General features: G+C 38.1%; 1 protein-coding gene across 2 annotated transcripts; it reads left to right on the forward strand.

Moving 5' to 3' along the window:
- Positions 1-4,948: 4,948 nt before the first annotated feature.
- On the forward strand, positions 4,949-14,909 carry MLF1 (myeloid leukemia factor 1). Of its 2 annotated transcripts, XM_010290634.1 has the most exons (7): positions 4,975-5,118; positions 8,131-8,175; positions 10,586-10,675; positions 11,554-11,682; positions 12,766-12,925; positions 13,520-13,652; positions 14,621-14,723. In XM_010290634.1, the coding sequence occupies exons 1-7, from the start codon at positions 4,984-4,986 to the stop codon at positions 14,721-14,723; spliced, it is 795 nt and encodes a 264-aa protein (XP_010288936.1). In that variant the 5' UTR covers positions 4,975-4,983. The 2 variants fall into 2 exon arrangements, with proteins under 2 accessions (XP_010288935.1, XP_010288936.1); XM_010290633.1 differs by lacking the exon at positions 8,131-8,175 and having other exon boundaries at positions 4,949-5,118; positions 14,621-14,909.
- Positions 14,910-17,732: the final 2,823 nt, after the last annotated feature.

Below are 17,732 nucleotides of genomic sequence, written 5' to 3' on the forward strand. Positions count from 1 at the left end.
CCCGGCCGCCGCCTGAAGTTCTTCGAGGCTCCTGTCGCCTCGGAGGACGCATGTCTGTGCGGGGTTAAGCGCCGACATGGGTCGCAGCCGTGCTCCTCTAGTTACCCGAAGCAAACGAACGCGCGGAGCGTCCCCTAAAACTGTGTAGGGGTTTAAGGTGTTGCCAGTGACTTTAAACACCAGAGTCTTGCCTCTTATCTCTCCTCTTAAGTAGTGCTGGTAATTTCTACTATCTCATAGCGCAGCAAAGAGCTTAATCATAATTTCATAGTGAGATCGGCTGAGAAGAAGTCTTCACCTCCATTGTTTATTTTGTTTTTTCTTCACTTTCTTAAAAAATGGACAGGTGCTGGATGTTCTAGCTTTTCTGTATTTATTTTTTCTGTAGACTGTTTCAGAGCTCCCGCTGTCAATGCATACGCTAAAGGTAACACCGGGTGTTCTTACATTAAAACTTTGCAAATGTGTGTGTGAGATCAGTAAAGGGAAACTGTCTCCTTCTACTGATTTCCTGAGCGAATGCTGATGCGCTAGCTCAGCAGACATGTGAGGTGTTTTGTTCTCTATACCATGAGCAGAAGGGTAGTGCTTGGGGTAGAGCACGTATTCAACTCTGAAATCAGTTTATTTCCCGTGGGAATCTTCATTTGTCACTGGACCCTAAATCTAAGCAGTGTGTTGTGCAAATGCTCCCATAGAGTGCTGGGATAGCCGAAACTGCTGAGGTATCTAGTGTGGCCCCAATTTATGTCTTTTGTCAGAAACTGTAATCTGTAGTGGGTAAGAATGGGACCAGAGAACTTGGAGGAGCCTGAATGATTTTAGTTTTTCTGAAGAAGTGGTACCTACTATGTGGAGCTTAGTTACAAGCAAAGATAAGGGGTAATGCTGGTGGGTGGACAAGGAAGGGTAACACCTCAGTCCTTGTGATGTGGGTTTGTTGACTGTATCTCTTAGTTACGGGATATTCTAGCCGAGGTTGCCTTTGTACCTCTTAAAGGAGAATCCACTCCTTATCCGCAACAGCACATTCCTAGCGGTGGGCTAGTTTCTAAAGTTGTGCAAGATGGATTAGTACACCTGGTTTCTAGGAATATGCACACTATTATAACAACTCATCAGTTATACACAGGATGTACTATGCAGAACACTTTGCTATGCAAATCCTCTGCAGGAAATTAAAATAGTAATGGAAATTAAGTATTGTTTGTAGTAATTTGTAGCGTGCTTTTGAAATATTGGTTGATCTCCTCTTATTTGTTCATTTTATTTATTCATTTTTATTGTAGCCGCTGATGCAGTTTAAAATTGGAGGAAAAAAAAGATTGCAGAAGATAGAGGAAGGGAGTGTGTGTGAAATAGATGAGAGATTGATATTGAGATTCATTTTCTTGGCACTGTCCTTGAAAATCTGTTTTGCATATAGTTAAAGAAATGAGCTTATTCAGATAAGATTAGCTTCCGAAACAGTGTACTAATAGGCTTCTGTTGCCTCACAAGGAGAGATTTTGACTGCTGAACTGGAAATAGTGCCTGGGTTAAAGAGCTGTCTCCATCTGTGAGCAGCTGTCCTAGGGGAGCACCAGTCAGTCAGCCAAAATGCTGCCCAGGCCCAGCTGAGTTTCATCCCTAATAGCCTGGGCAGGTGCAGAAGTTGTATCTTCTCTGCCAAGTGCAGTTGGCCTCTGTTTATTTAATTTACCAATGCTCAGCTTTTGTTTTATTGTTCCAGGTGTTATCTCCAGTGTGATTCTGCAACTTCAGGCTTACAGAACATCCTAATTAAAAAAGCGTATCTCATAAGAAGCAGTTTTCAAAAATAATAAACTGAATTTATTTTTCTAGGACACTGATATTTTTTGTTGTTTTCTTTTTCAACTGACCAGAAACATACGCTGAAGTAAGGAGTAACATTGTACTTCTACTATAACACCCTGAAAGGTTTCAGCTGGAACACAGAGCCTTAAACTTTGGAGCTTAAGCCTGAATTATACTAGAACTTACCAAGTGAGATGCATCTTGGTGAAAATCCTCGCTTGCATATGTGTTAGCAGCATCATCCTTTTTAATGGCTTTTCTCCATACAGTAGACATACTTGAGACTGTAACAGTCTTGGAAGCAGAACACTTTTGTTCTCTTCATTGATCCCTGCAAACATCTGAATGTCAGGTGAAGGTCAGTTTAACTATTTATTAGAAAAAATTTCGTTTCTGCAGAATAGTGGAACAACAAATGTATGAATTGTTTGTCTCTAGGAATTAATTTTGAAAATAACTTATGGTACTTAATATGTGAAGGGCACAAATTCTGTGTGCAAAACCCTTATAGAACCCCTTTTCTTCTTCCCCGTCACTTTTATGGGATAATAATGCAAAGTGTGCAGAAATCATGTCTGTCTCATCAAAAGTATCTTTTTTCCCCCCTCTAAAAAAAGCCCAGATTTTAAGTCAGATGTGATCAATACACCCTAGTTAAACTAGGGTATCCTCCACCTATTGCCGGCCTATGAAATCTGTGATTTGAACAAAGAAATTAAGGTCCTGCATCCTTTAGTGTCACAAGGAGAGACTTTGACTTCGTTTTTTTTGTTTTTGTTTTTTTTTTTTTGGTAAGGGTGACATACTCCTTTTGTAGTTATGGTTTGAGTTTTATTTATCAGAAACAAGAAGGTGGTAGGTTTAATTCCTTGGAAGTGTTGCCTTCCAGACAGATTCTCTGTTGACTTTCCATTGGTTTTGCCCTACCAAAATTGTAGTATTCCTTCTGAGGCTTGGCAACACCAGATCTTTTTATGAATGGCTCCCTAAAATATCCCTAGGGAATTGGGAGACTTAATTTCTATTCCTAAATAGGTCAGTGCACAGCATATATTTTACTTCCCTATCTCTGATAGTAAGAAGCTGTATTTATAAATGTATGACATATATTACAACATGTTATGCACACTAAATTCAACCCATTTTTATTATCTATATTAAATCTTTGGAATCTTGTTTTGCTTATGATGTGTTGCAGATAACTTATTTTATGAGTGTCCTACTTCTTTTGAACTGTAAGGGACCGGGGAGAAATTTTGTTATGCATAAGTTACTGATGGAATACAGTTCATATTTATTTGTGTTTTGATCACCAAACCTATCTGAAGTTTGTGGTGTCAAAATATGTTTGATGGAAGTATGCATATATGGTGGTAGTGCTTGTGTGCTTCCCTCCTCTTGGCTTGTGCAGTGACTTTTTCCATCTGTTCCTCATCTTGTGAAAAGTGAGGGGACACTTGCTGTGTGCGAGCTGCTTATCGCATTAGGACTGAAATTAAAGCTAGCAGTCATGCGAGTGCGGTAGATTAGGGTCTGCTTAATAACAATGCAAAAATATAAAGGTCTGTTTGCACTGGAGTGAGTTAAGTATGTGCATGGCTTAAAGGGATATTGTGTTAAAAACTCTTGTTTGAAAATTAATCCAGCATTGTGTTTGTAACCTTATTTCTTTTTCACTTTTTTTTTTTTCCTTCTAAATGCAACTTTGGCACACAGAGAGCGTGCAAAGGAAAGATATCAAAGTGGCCACGTGGTGTGGAAACTAGTTTTCATGGGACTGGAGATAAGGGGTGGGGAGAATAGGAAGGCTGTTCAGGAGACTTTCAAGAGGTGATGAGTATTGAAGAAGTCAGAGGAACAACCTGAAGCTTTTCTTCATGGAGGCATGAGATGTCATGGGAAAGGTGGTGGTGTCCTGGAGAGAATGAGGGTGTGAGGTGTCTGGGGAGTGCCAGGAAATGGATAGGAGGGAAGATGAGGTGCTATTAAGTCTAAGTAAACATACCTGGGAAATGACTGTTAATATTAATAAAGTGGCTTTCGGCAGAATAGCAAAGGGGAATTTGCTGGAGACTTGCTAGACTGGAGATGAAGGGAGGAAATGAAGCATGTTTTTTTCTATGAAGTAATAATTTGTAGCCTTGGACCATAGGCAACAGTACTGATTGTATGTTGTGCTTCTGATGAAATCATATTTTGCTCTTCTATATACTTCTAACTGAGGCCAAAAGTTCTTGTCCAAATCAGAGAATGCAAAGAATTAAGAAAGTAGTAATGGAGACCAACTTGAGCAATGTTTTTCCTGCAAGCCAAGCTTTGGGATTACTGGTGGAGTTCTGTAGTTTTTTGGAAACAGAGGTTGAATGTTTAGAAAGAGGAGGGAAGAGGGGGGAAAACTAACAGGAAAGCAAAAAGCCAGTAAGAATCTTTCTTCCTAAGCAGACAAAAGGGATGCAAGAACATGATTTGTGGAGGAAGGGTAAGGCAAAGATGCAATAGTGGGTGACTAGAGTAAAGGAGACGGAGCTGGCTTGAATTTAGAGGATAGTATACATTTTTGAGCATGTGGGTCAAGGATGATGAAAAGTAGAATTGGAGCGGCCAGCAAAATAAATTTGAGGGGTGAGGGAAGGAAATTTATAGGGACACAATGAGTTCAGGGAGTAGTACCATGCTAAGCTTTTTGGAAGAAAAAAGGAGAGGGGAAAAAAAATTCTTTTAATATTAGGGGTTGGAGGTAGAAGTAGTGATAAATAAAATGTAGGTCAGTTTTATAGTTCATGGCAGATAGTAAACACAGGCTGAAGTGAAAGATGGCTGCAAAGGATGGCATATTTTTTGAAAAGGTAAAGAAAGAGAAAAAGCAATATGGACACCCAAGAGCATAGGAGAGCAGTAAGGCAGCTGAGAAAAGAACTTAAACACCCAACCAACCTGAGACATGGGAAGAAAAGTGAAAGAAGTGAGAGTTTGTGAGGAACAGGAGATTGCCCAGTTGGGTCCAATAAAAATAAAGAATTTGAATAAAGAACCCTATGGAATGGGTTAAAAATTTGAGTTTTAAAAATTTCAGAGCCATTTTATGTAGCTTGGAATAAAACCTGACAACTTTTCTATGTGAAATATCTCTTTTTCAGTGATCCTTTTGCTGCACACCATGAATATATGCGGCAGATGATGAGGAGCTTTTCTGATTCTTTTGGACGAGATCCATTTCTCAGTATAACAGATGGTGGCGAAAGAACAGTAGATCGAAGAGCACACCAGGACTCTCAGGTTGCTCTAAGAGGAAATCGCAGAGTAAGTGTTTTCTTAATCTCTAAGGATTGCTACATGGAATTTACATTTACTGGTAATATAGTTGGCTTCACATTTCCATTTCTGTTAAATTTTGGTGCAGTGGAAAGAGAGGTCTGGCTCAGCTATTGCAACCTTGGTCAGATGGTTTCATCGCTGAGCAAAATGTGAATAATAGCTCTCTTGATTCCTTAATGGCCTATTACTTAACACTGACAAACTTCTGTTAGGACTAATAAGTTCTATATTGTTATTGAACATTGAATATACAATAAATATTGAAACAAACTAAGCATATGTATCAAACGTTTGGTTTAATAAATATTATGTATTGAACATTACAAAAAGGCATTAATGATGTCCACCAACAGAGCATTCTCTGAACACTTTCTTTTTATGCTAACTGTACTTTAAAAGGTACCTTGACATGTTTATACCCTCACTCTGCACTTTAGTATCTTGAGTCTAGTTATGTTAGTTTGATTGAACACAAACCTGTGTTTCAGCCATCTAAATAGTATCTACAGATATTTTAAACCCTGTTTCAACTTTGCAACTGTGAATAAAGGCCTTGCACACTGTATTTGGTCTGATTCTTCACGTTTCCTCTAGATATAAGACTGCAAGAAGTAAAGATGAGGGAAATTAATACAAAACGTAATATTTCTGTGAATTACCACCTGAAACTGAGAAGTTGGCAACGATCTGTGTAAACTGTCTTTTCAACTTTCTGGGTATGCAGGACAATTACATGTTAAGTTTCTGTAGCTACACCTTACCTAATTGCTGTATTTAGAAAGAATATCTGTTTGAAGTTGGTTCCGTTCCCTCTACCAGGCTAAATATTTTGCAGCTGAATGATCTGTTACTTTAATGAATCACAGTTGATTTTAAAAAAACAGTTGGAAGACAAGGCAGATTACATGGGCTTGTGGAACTCAGCCAGATTTGGTGGTGGTTGTTCAAACCTAGATAGTTAGAGCTTAATAAACATAGCTGAAACACAGGCTATCACCTACAAGTCAAAAGGGTAACTGTCAGATTCTTTCCTCTGTGCTCATACATTGCCAGTTAGTTTCAAATATAGATGCTGCTGGATCTAATTAGGGCATGATCTTTCTTCTACTGAAGCAGATTCTTAGGCCTTCGTTCAGTAGATGCCTAAAAACAGATGAGACTTCCCTTTAGGAAAAGGATGTCAAAGCTAATAGCTTAGGAGTTTGTGTCCCTTGTTCTTGGCAGTGAAGGATAAATGTGAGGCATAGAAAACCTTTATCTGTGGTTACAGAAAGAAGTTAAAGGTGCAAGAGCACTGTGTTATTTTGATAAGCACAAAAGAATTCCACACCTGCTAAAATCATTCCACTATCTTTTGATGTTCCTCATGTTTCACCTAAGAGTTGTCAGCTGTCACAGAAGACTCAGCACTGATTACTTGAACTTCATAGTAGTCTCAAACTGCTTTTAACTGGTTTCCCTGCAGAAATGATTCAAACACTTAAAATAATTAGATTTTTGTTTAGGAAAAGATGGGTATCTTTACTACCATGTAAAATACACTTTGTTAAAATTACTCATACTGATTACTGATCCTGTAACTCCATTTAAGTAAACTATAACATGGCTAAAACTGCTTTACAAGGAACAGTATTTGTTGCAACAACTCAATGCGTGTCAATATAGCATTCAAATTTGAAAATGCTTTCCCTTTCTCAAGCAGGTTTGCAGTGTCAGTTCTTAGTCTCTTGGAGGGAGGGGAGGAGGAGGAAAGGATATGAGCAGGAGGAATGGGGTAAAACATTTTAAAAGATACTGTCATTTGGTTTTGTTTGGATATCTGATTGTCCTCTATATATTAAGTAACAGTTTCACAGCTTTTAATATGTATTATAAAGCAAAAAGTTTATAAGCTTTTTATGACTAATGGCTTTATTTCTGAGGATGTCCTTTTGCACTTGATATATATAGAAAAAATACATTCTTTTTCGTAACTACATATTAGACAATGCAATCTGAAAGAATTCATAAAGCTATTCAAGAATCAGATAATTCCTTCCTTTTGTACTTAAAGTTATTGTGAAGTGTTTGGTACTTCTGTCTAACCAGCCTTTCTTTAGGTAGGCTTTTATATAACTCTCCAATCTTAGTTTCCTGGAAACATCAATTTGTTTTCCAGCATCTCATTGCCCTGTCATATAGGGATATTCAGTATCAGTTGGTGCTTATAGCTACATCTATTTATACATCTGCAGAAGAATAGGATTTGCTTGTGGGGGATTTGTCTTCGGGTGGTTCTGTATATGATGATAGATTTACCTAGAACTTCTTTGCAGTGACCTTTGAAACTGCTGACAAGTTAAACTTAATTTTGTTTATCACAAGGCATGTATGGATATTTTAGAGAAACATCTTTTACATTAATCTCTTGTCATACATAAAGACTGCTTGTGAGCAGGTCCTCTGCATCGCTTGATTTTTTTTTTAAGCTCTAAAATTGTATGCCAGCCTTCTGAAATTCAATTACATAAATTTACATTAAAAGGACTATTGATTTGTTGATTTTAATCAACTTTCAACTATGGAGTTCTGTTGCATGAGTAGAATGAAGTGTTTGCAGAGAAGTGAGTAATCTCTGAAGCACTGTGCCATGTTTTAAATAATTTTAGTACAAAGGTTGCTATAGTATACAAATGTTTCTCAACTTCTAGCTTTAAGTGCTTCTAGTACATACATATGAGTATGACTTATTAAATGTGGTGACAGCTATTGCTTTCCTGTATCACTGGTATAAATATATTACCTCTATATACCCGGAGACTACTTTGTATTATATTGTTGTAGCACACTATAAATTACCAAGGTCCTCTTGAGTGACTGTTTTTATTTGATCGGAAATGTTTAACATCACCTGTTGTATATGAAAGTGCACTATGAAAGTGCTGTATATGAAAGTTACTTCTGCTGTGTCTGATAACAGGTATAACAACTAAAATAGGCTGGTCCTTTTTCTTCCAGGCAACAAGCTTCTCCCTCATGCCCTTTGCAGGCTTTGGTAGAGTGGTTAGTATCCCAGGAGCAATAATCCTTGTAGCTCTTGCTAGTGTGTGTATACTGTCTGCATAACTAAAGCATGAACAAAGGCTAGTCTCAGTGTGCTTGCAAATGGCTTTTGTTGGTGTTTAGGTATATGGAACAATAGAACTCAAGAAAGATTTTTTTAAATTTATTTTTTCCTTGTTAAATGAAAATGCTGGGTTAGACTAAATAAGCTGATACCAAGATTGGAACAGCTACTGCTTAGCACCTGGCTTTTCTACTCGGCAGTGTATCTGTTGGTGCTTCATCTCTGACGGATATGAATGAAATAATCCCTGGAGAGTGACTCCAAACTTTGAGTGCTGCCTGTAGACGGATGTTAGTGGCTGGAGTGCGTTTGTGGATGTGATGCCAACAAGACCTGTAGTGCTGGTCACAGCTAAGACAGGCCAGCTTCTGGAGACAGAATTCCCACTGGAACTGGGCTTGGAATGGTTTTCAGCTGTAGTTTTTTTTGGTGTCTGGAATATCTTGTAAAAGATCTGTAAAAAGTACCCGAGGAAAAACAAGTTTATTGTTATGACCCTCATGGAGCAGCTTCCTTTGGAAGGCCTTCAGGAGTCCTCAGGTTGAAAACCAGTATCTTAGAGAGTGACTCTTGCTTGCAAAGCAGATGAAAATAAGCATGGGTCCTTGAATTTTCAGATCTAAAAGTATTACTTCTTTAATTGTCTCTTCCAGAGGCACAAATTGCAACTTGCCATATGCAAAAAGTGTACTAGCTAATCAAAGCTCTTTTGCTATTAACTGCGCAGGCTATGGTTTTGCTCCCCCCCCTCATCCCAGTATATGGCATGCAATTCCATAAGTGCAGCTGATTACAATGTAATGTCATTGGTCAACGTCCAGATTTCTAACTGTGGAAGGTGGTTTTCTGGAGTTATTGATGCTTACAATGATTTGATGCCTTAAATTGTCTAGAATTATCACTCAGAGGTTTTGATAGCCCTTAAGGATTCTGATTTCTTGCTACTCAAGAAAGAAACTGAAGATTTTTCTATACCTGAATTTTACTTAGTTTTGAGCTTAAACTGTGGATTTTAATTTTAAAATTTTAAATACATAGCTATTTCAATGAATTTATTTAAATTTAATTCTATATATTTCCAGTAGTCAGAGGAATGTGGGCTGTTCACTATGGTAATTAACATCCTGGTATTTCACAGCACCTTAGTAGTGTAAAGGGTTGCTATTTGCACTCTGGCAGCCTGCCGCTTGCCAAAGCTGCTGGGTTTTGTAGAGCCCCTGGGAGCTGTTTTCCCTGTGCTTCTCACAGCCTCGCACCTCCGGACCAGAGCGTGGTGGTGGCACAGCGGCTGTCCTGGCAAGCAACTAAGCATGCGTGTGTCTCGAAGCTCACCAACCAACTGGTGTGTGGTGTGAGCTCTTGACTAGTGTACTCCAACCAGAGCCGCTCGTGTCAGAAACCAGGCGGCCCGGCAGGGAGTTTGAACGGGTCCTGAGGAAAAGTTCATAGCAGGAGCGGAAAGGCATGGTGAAAATCCTCTTTTATCATCACCACCTGCTGCACTGGAGGGGAGCCCAGAGGAGGATGCTCATTTGGGACAGCAATACTGTCTTCCCAGATGGTCACTTAGAGTTCATCCCTTCCCTACTATGTGTCTCCCTGTCTTTCTATTTTTTTGTTTTGTTTTCTTCCAAAGGTAGCTTTCATCAGTATGGTCAGTATATGCCATCAGCTACAGATCCTATTAATAAAATTATGTGCATGTAAACCTGTCTTAGTATCTACCCTTTGTGCAACGCTGGATCTTCTGCATTCGTGTGAAAACAAACTGAATGTTTTGTTGAATACATCTATAGCATCAAGTATTTAAGCTGCCATTAAAATACCAAGTTATTGTTCTTTGATTTTTTTTTTTTTCATACTGCCCTTTTATGAGTAATGTACACTATTTCTGCAAAGGAACAGCTATGTCTGCTGGGATGCCTTTTCAGTGTGATTCCATATGCATTAAGGGATTTGCATAATAGATAATTTGGTCTTCAGTAGATTATAAGGCATGGAGGGTCATATAGTACTACTCGCAGCAGAAGGCAGGTACGTTAGAAGGTATGCAAAAATAGTTCTTGTAAATTGGCCGTGATACGAGCTTATTTTGACGTTTGAGCGTCAAATCTTTCACTTCTGTGTTTCCAGTGTCTCCAACTTAACAATCGAGGTCCCCATGCTAGCTTTCAATTTTTCATTTGAAAAGATGCATTTTGGCTTGTCTATGTCTATGAATTGCAGTCTGTGAAAACCTTTCTGATGGTTTGATTTGTGTTTAAAAAATGCATGTAAAAAAAAAAACAGCTTCAAAACTTGAAGAGTCAGAAGACTTTGTTTTAATTTTAATGTCTTTTATTTTAGCAGGATGCAGATTTTGGGGAACCTTTTTTTGCAATGGACAGGATGATGTCAAATATGAGAAACAGTATGTTGGAAATGCAAAGAAAATTTGTAAGTTTTTAAAAAATTTATTCCAAAATGAACTGTATTGGAGAATGACAGTTGTTTAAAATATTACTCAGACAGTCTTGCCAAGAAAAATACTAGTCTCAAGCAGATAGTAAGAACTTTTTTTTTTCACCCAGATTGTATCATGGTTGTAATTCTCTATGCTGTCACTGATTTGCTAACAACAGTACTTCAAATGTATGCTTGATTCTCTAGGGGTTAGAACTGCTGTAAGTTATGTGGTGTCTGACTGTTGCCAGAGCTGACACCATAAGTGAAGGAGCTGCTCGAAGTGTTACTGTACACTTAAAACCAATACAACCATAAACACCTAAATGCCACCCTGCATGCAGACTTCCCTCTGATTTTATTTTCAGTGCTGCTGCTTTCATCTTTCTTATCAGTCTTTGAAGATAACAGTGATGGCTATTAAATATTGCTGAGTATATTTACTGTGTTTTACTGGCCTTGTAAAATGGCTTATAACCATTGTTGCTCAAGTCCTATTTCACCTGAACTCTTTACACACCTTATTATATACTGCATGTGGCAAGACTGATGTTATCGGTTATATCTTCATTACTAAACTAAGCTATGTCAGGGTGAATGTTCGAGCAGTTGCTTACTGCTGCCCATGCTTTTTATTTGTTGTCATGTTTCCTGGCATGGGGACACCTGTGGCCAGACAAGGCTAGGACAAGAGTGAGAGCATAGCAAATGCTAAGGTCTCTTCCCAACAGGCCGTGTCTATGGTGCCAGGCCTGAGGGTTAATTTTTCAGAAGGGTATTCTTTTTTGTAATAAGATAATCTCAGAATGTAAGAAGAACCTATTATCCACAAGTTCTAACTCTTATTAATAAAAAGTCTACATTGCTTGTAGGATGACCTGTCCATCCATCCAGATGCACACACATTCAGCTCCTCCTCTGTGATGACATACTCTAAAGTAGGGGATGAACCACCGAAAGTTTTCCAGGCTTCAGCTCAGACACGCACCGCTCCAGGAGGTGTAAGTAGTCCTGAGACACAGCAGAAAGGTGGTATGTAATTATTGGAATTTAAGTTCATCTATACCAACCCACAGTTTCCTTCAGGTTCTTTTTACTGGAGACAGTTACTCCTATAATTTTGAAAAATATGTATCTGTTTAAATATTGCTCTATATTAAAGGCTTCTTAAGCTTAAGTGCTGTTTTCTTCCTTCTAATTTGTATGCTTCTAAGTATTCATGTAAATAAATTGTATGCCTATCAAAGACTGGAAAGGTTGAGTGCCAGAACAGCTGATTCTTCAAGGTGGTCTCCAATGTCTGTCTTTTTGCTATAATTAATCCTCTTCTTGTACATTTAAAATTCTGTCTAAAATATAAGAAAGCAAGAGGCAGTCTATGCAAAAGATGGCTTCAGATCATCCCCTTTACTCAAGCACTTTTAAATGCTTATGTAACGCTCTAGATGAAGATGCCCTTTCATTGACTTCCTTGCAGCTGTTGCGTCTAATTCTGCTAAGAAATTTGAATTTGAATTTGAACCCTGAAGCAAGGTTCATGAAAGACTATATGCGAGCACTAAAGGCCGTTGAGCATGATTGGCTGTGGGATATGTTCAAGCTCAAGCAGACACTCAGTTATCAAAAAGTTTCTAATAATATACCTATGAACACAGTGATAAGTGGTTGCCCGGGTTTCAAGCCAGTCAACATGACAACCTAGTAATTAGTTGTCCCTTCATGCTGAGAATATTGGCATCGGCTGTTATTCCTTCTGTTGTCAAGGAGAATGTTGAAGACTTGTCTGCGTGTAGTATATTTAGACTAGGCTTTTTTCCCTGACAGTTAATATCCAGTATGTATGTTACTTAAGAAACTTTAGGTGTTCTTGTTTAATCTTCCTGTCTGTCGGCAAAAAGAAATTAGGCTTGATCTATGCTTTGTTGGTGTATTTTCAGCCAACACAGTAAATGAGACAATTGGAAAAGCCTGTAAAACCTAACTTTTTCAAAAGAAAGATATAAATCTTTTAGGAAAGAAAATCAGAATTTTTTTTTAAACATCTCCTTCTGGTTTGAAGGACACTTACTTCCTTTTTTGTATAGGTTAAGGAGACAAGAAAAGCACTTAAGGATTCTGAAAGTGGACTGGAAAAAATGGCTATTGGTCATCATATTCATGATCGCGCTCACGTCATTAAAAAATCAAAGAACAGCAAGACCGGTGATGAAGAAATGAACCAAGAATTCATCAACCTGGATGAAAGTATGTCTTTTTATGCCATTCTCTCATGGGCTTTACACTGTTCTTTCACATACCAATTTTGAAGTTCTAGCTTGAGACTTCTTAAAAGGGACTGTTTTTCAGACAGTCTGAATCAAGTTTCCTTAGTTGATACAAGTTTGGATGACTAAGTTAAAGTAACTGGTTAGACTTGAAAATGTTGTGTTATAATGCAGCTGGTACTGTTTGCTTGTACAACAGCTGTTCATATTTAAAAGTACTTTTAATGGTATTTTATGGTTTCAAACTTATAACCGAATTCTACTATTTGCTGTGTGTTTGTTTATGGCTAATATAAAATACATGTTTAAGAGATAGGTGGTTGAGATGTGCATATACTTTTACAACACCGTAGCTTTCAGTTTTTTTTATTATCTTTCAAACATAAGCCTGCTGGCAGTAAGCTTTTAGTTGTCTCTTACAGATCCCCTAGAAATAGTTTGCAGGCTATGTGGAGAATCATGGACCACAAGTTTAAAAAACATTGTTCAAAAAAACTTAATGTTCTTCACATGTGTTTTCCTATCTCAGTTGCATTTATTAACAATAAAATGTGAACTTATAACTGTTTTTCAGCTGAGGCCCGGACCTTTGATGAAGAGTGGCAGAAAGAGATTATGAAGTTCAAGCCGTCTAGAACTAGATGCACTTTAGAAGCTCCAAAATACAGAAGTATTCATCATATACCCAAGGAAGATGGATTAAGAAGGTAAAAATAGTTTCCTACCAGAACAAGGAGAACAAGCAGCAGAATGAAAATTCAGTTCTGAAGCAGTCTGTTAATGAACAAACAATGCTTACTGGCGATCCAAGGGAAATAGCATCTGTTATTCCTCCGTTTCTGACGATGCCACAATAAACCGTGTAAGGCAGTATTTTGTTAACTAAATTTTGAAGAAATTTAGTATTTTTGACTTTGAAAATTACTTAATGAATTGATAGGCTAAAATGGCAAGTGTTTTTTCTAGAGAAAGATGCCAGTGCTTTTAGCTCGGCTATGTACATATGTTGTAGCTGCCCCCACAGCCATTAAACTGGACTTGTTGCATTAAGTTAGATCAACCTCACCCTCAATAAGGATTCTGTTCTTTTGGGTGAAAGGAAAGACACCTTCCATATAGTTGGAGGGAGACACAGCCCTCTCTTCAGTGTTAGATCTCAAATGAAACCTCTTCTAATCCTAAAATCAGGAGGTCTCTGTAGGAATGAGGACTTTATCTGTTAATGCAGGAGCGCCCCTGCATAGACTGTCTTCCACCAAGCTTCGTGGTTTTTTGTTTGGTTTTTTCCCCCTCCTATTGACATCTTTTAGTGGAAGTTGTGATGCTTTTGGCAGTTTCATGTTTGGTAAAGAATACTACAGAAGGGAAATACTCTTCTGTAAACTACACAGAGCACTTTCCCTCTGGCATCTCTTCAGTTCTAGAGGCTTTTTACAGAGGCTACTTTACCTCCAATTTCAGTTTTCAAACTAAGCTGTTTCTTCTCATTGAGCGTGCAAGATCAGGAAACAGTCCAACTCTGTGGTAACAACAGAAGCAGTTTTGGAGGGAGAGTCAAATCTGTCTTACAACTAAAGTAACTATACCTCCTCAAGTAATTAACAAAATGTGCATTCCCCCACCCCCTGTATCGTATGGTGGTTGTGATTGTTGTTGTTGTTGTTGTTTGTTTCAGAGAGAAACCACCTGCAGTTGCAGGTTCCAGGGAGCCCAGAGTTTCTTTGGAGAATCTCAATGTGAAAGGAACACATGTCCCCATCAAAAGCAGCAAAAAATAAATTGCTTCCATTCTCCATTTGAATGGAGTTTCTTCAGAGAAGATAATGGTGCTGCATTGCTTATGTTCATATAAGTATACATGACCAATCTCTGTTGTTTGTTTTAGTAAGTATTAGTGTGCCTTGCTACTCTGATCTTTTGACAACTGAATGTTCTTTAGAACTTCAAATCCTTGGTTAAACCATCTAGTTTCAGTAAATTAAAAACACATCATCCCTCCACTTAAAAGCACTTTAATGGATTATCAGTAACTCTGTTCTAAAAAAAAAAAGCTTTGATTTGCAAGATTTTTCTACTACAGCTGTACCAGTCTCAGACTTTTATTAAGCCTGGTAATGAAACTACTTTTTCCCCACACTCTGTAACTTGCACAGAAAGTAACTTCTCTTTTTATTTTGTGTGGCTGAAATAATTATTAGTTTTCTAGGTGATGCAGCAAGTAATAGGAATTTCAATACAATATAACCACTATCTCTCTAGATCTCTCTCTATATCTTTAAAATCATATTGTAAATTGTTATAGGGCCCCCAGATTCACCTTGATTGAACATAAAGAAAAGTGAAAGGAATACTGAAATGATAAAGACTTCAAGTAAATTTTAGTTTATCAGCATTCTTATGTTCATAAGCTGTGCTTGCATCTCTTATTTTCTGTGCCTAGACTGTCAGTTTTGTATTTCTGATCGTTGATATGTCTCCTTTGGAGGTGGCCCATTTTTTCATTCTTGAAGATTCTCTGTAGTAGCTTTTAATTATTCTGTAATAATACTACTGTGTCCTAAGAAACTCACCTGTAACTGTTCTTAATCAGAAAAACGTAGGAGAAATTGGTTGAGGAGGCAGTTTAACTGGATAATGAATGATTACACCATTTCTTCTGTTCTAAAAAGCTAAGAGAGCCCTGCAGGCTCCCCTCTCAGCAGAGATGAGATGTGTTTGTATTCTTTTGTGTCCTGTTTTAGTGGCTGTGGAATGATCCTAAATCAAACACTTGATCTCATTTGACATTTTTGTTATTGTTTGGTTAAAGAGTCTGTTCTAGAGAAAAGCCAACTGTGTGACTAAGAACAGGAAAGGTCTTTGTATTAGAATCATTAAGTCTGTGTGATGTTCTGTTACGTAGAATTGATCCCCATGTAGTACCGTAAATAATTTCTGTAGACTGTAGCATTATAGCATTGGCACTATAGCATATATTTCAAGGCTACAACATTATAATGTAGCCTTAAAAAAAGTCACTATTTATAGGATAAAAGAAAATAGGTTTAGTAAGTTAAGATTCATATTTGTTTGGCCAGAAAGGAGATGGCCTTTAAATAATCTTTCTGCAGATTCCCCAGGTTATTTAATCCTATGATTGTTAATGTGTGAAAATGATCAAAAGTACTTCTGTTGAACTCTGACAAGGAAAGACGATTATTCATTTGCTTGTTTAATGCAGTGGTCTCTTCCTATAATTACAACAAATGCTAGTGGCAGTAAGTTCATGCTATTGAACTATTCTACGAGCCATCAAGGTAAGTGGGTGCTAAGGAAGGGTAGCGACCTCTGAGAGAAGGACAGGCTGAAGCTGTGTGGTATCACAGCCATGCTTTCCAGAGGACACCTGCCAGAACCCTGAATCTAAAGAATGCTTTTACTCTCCTTAAAGAGTACAACTCTAGGGCCTGATCCTCCATAACTGAAGACAACATTGATTTTGCAATTAATGTCACTGAGAATACAAAGCCGTGGAGGCATTTTCCAGGTATGTCACTTAAATTTCACAGTACTAAACAGCAGAAAAAGTGGGTTTTTTGTCATCACTTCAGAAATCTTTGATTTGAGAGACACTGCTATTTAACAGAAAATAGTATTCATTTTTGTCTATGCTTTACTGAGATTAAAAAAAATACATATACATCATCAATAAAAGAAGTATATACTATGCTTTTAAAATTATAGTGGAAAGAGGCTAATATTCATCACAGATTACTTTGTTATGCAAAATGTTCTACAATGTAATGGAAAAGAAATTGTTCTATGTAGAAACATCTGAAACTGTAATTCTTTAATAAAGTTATTTATTATTTATGGTTATTGTTTGGCTTACTCCACACCACAAAATGACTTATACATTATTTACTTTGGGCTGCTTTGAACCATTCTTATATATGACACCGATAGGGAAACTATGCCCCTCAGTTTCCTGAAGGAAAGTATGCATTTACCACCAAAAAACCCGTTTGCTAGAAGGAAACAGATGGGGCTGAGACTTGGGAGTATGGTAATGGCCGGGCTGTTTGCTGCAGAACTGCTCTCGCAGCCCTCTCTGGTGTGGACGACTAACTGTCCCTGGTGTAATCCTAATAGCGTGTTTTTTTTTTTTTAAATATTTGAGAATGCAGGTATACACTATGGCTTCCTTGAAGTGTGACGTGAATGTTTGTATGCCCTCTCTTCTAACAGCTATCATACATGCTCTTACTCGATTCTAAATGTGCAAATTTCTTTCATGCTGGTGTTTACTACAGGGATGCCACGCAGTGTAACTGCATGGCGTTCCCCTCCTGGGCTACACAGGGATACTGTGTGTGCCTGTAGTGCTGCTTCCTTTTCGAACACAACCTTCCGAGTGTTGCAAACTGGTAAGTGCAGCCTGAGCCTCCACCTCCTTTTTCACGCAGCGGCGCCGTGCAGTTGTTGACTTGCCGGGGAGCCCGGCTTTCGTTGTTTCTAATAGTAAGGGTCCGCCGGATGGTAACCCTCTGCTTGCCGCTTCTGACTGCCGCCGAGTTGCTGCTTTTTTAAAATCGGCTAATCCTGATTTTCTAAAATTGAAAAAAAATTCCAAAGATTTTCTGAAATCAGCTGACTCTGCAGTCACAGCATTGCTCTGATGATTCAACGTCTTCGAACGCTCTCATCAATAGTGTAAAGCCTAATCATGACGGGTCACTAATTAAAGTACTGCGTGGGCTCAGTCCCAAGAGCTCCTTAGGGACGACTCCTGGGGGAACCCTCCTCTA

This window comes from Phaethon lepturus, unplaced genomic scaffold (genome assembly GCF_000687285.1).
Source record: "Phaethon lepturus isolate BGI_N335 unplaced genomic scaffold, ASM68728v1 Scaffold53117, whole genome shotgun sequence".
NCBI lineage: Eukaryota > Metazoa > Chordata > Aves > Phaethontiformes > Phaethontidae > Phaethon > Phaethon lepturus.

What these genes read in the sequence shown, in the direction of transcription:
- MLF1 (XM_010290634.1), top strand. Translation starts at nt 4,984, where the DNA reads ATGCGGCAGATGATGAGGAGCTTTTCTGATTCTTTTGGACGAGATCCA. An exon ending in CTCTAAGAGGAAATCGCAGA is followed by an intron (nt 5,119 to 8,130) that starts GTAAGTGTTTTC and finishes TTTTTCTTCCAG; the next exon opens with GCAACAAGCTTCTCCCTCAT. An exon ending in CACGCACCGCTCCAGGAGGT is followed by an intron (nt 11,683 to 12,765) that starts GTAAGTAGTCCT and finishes TTTTTTGTATAG; the next exon opens with GTTAAGGAGACAAGAAAAGC.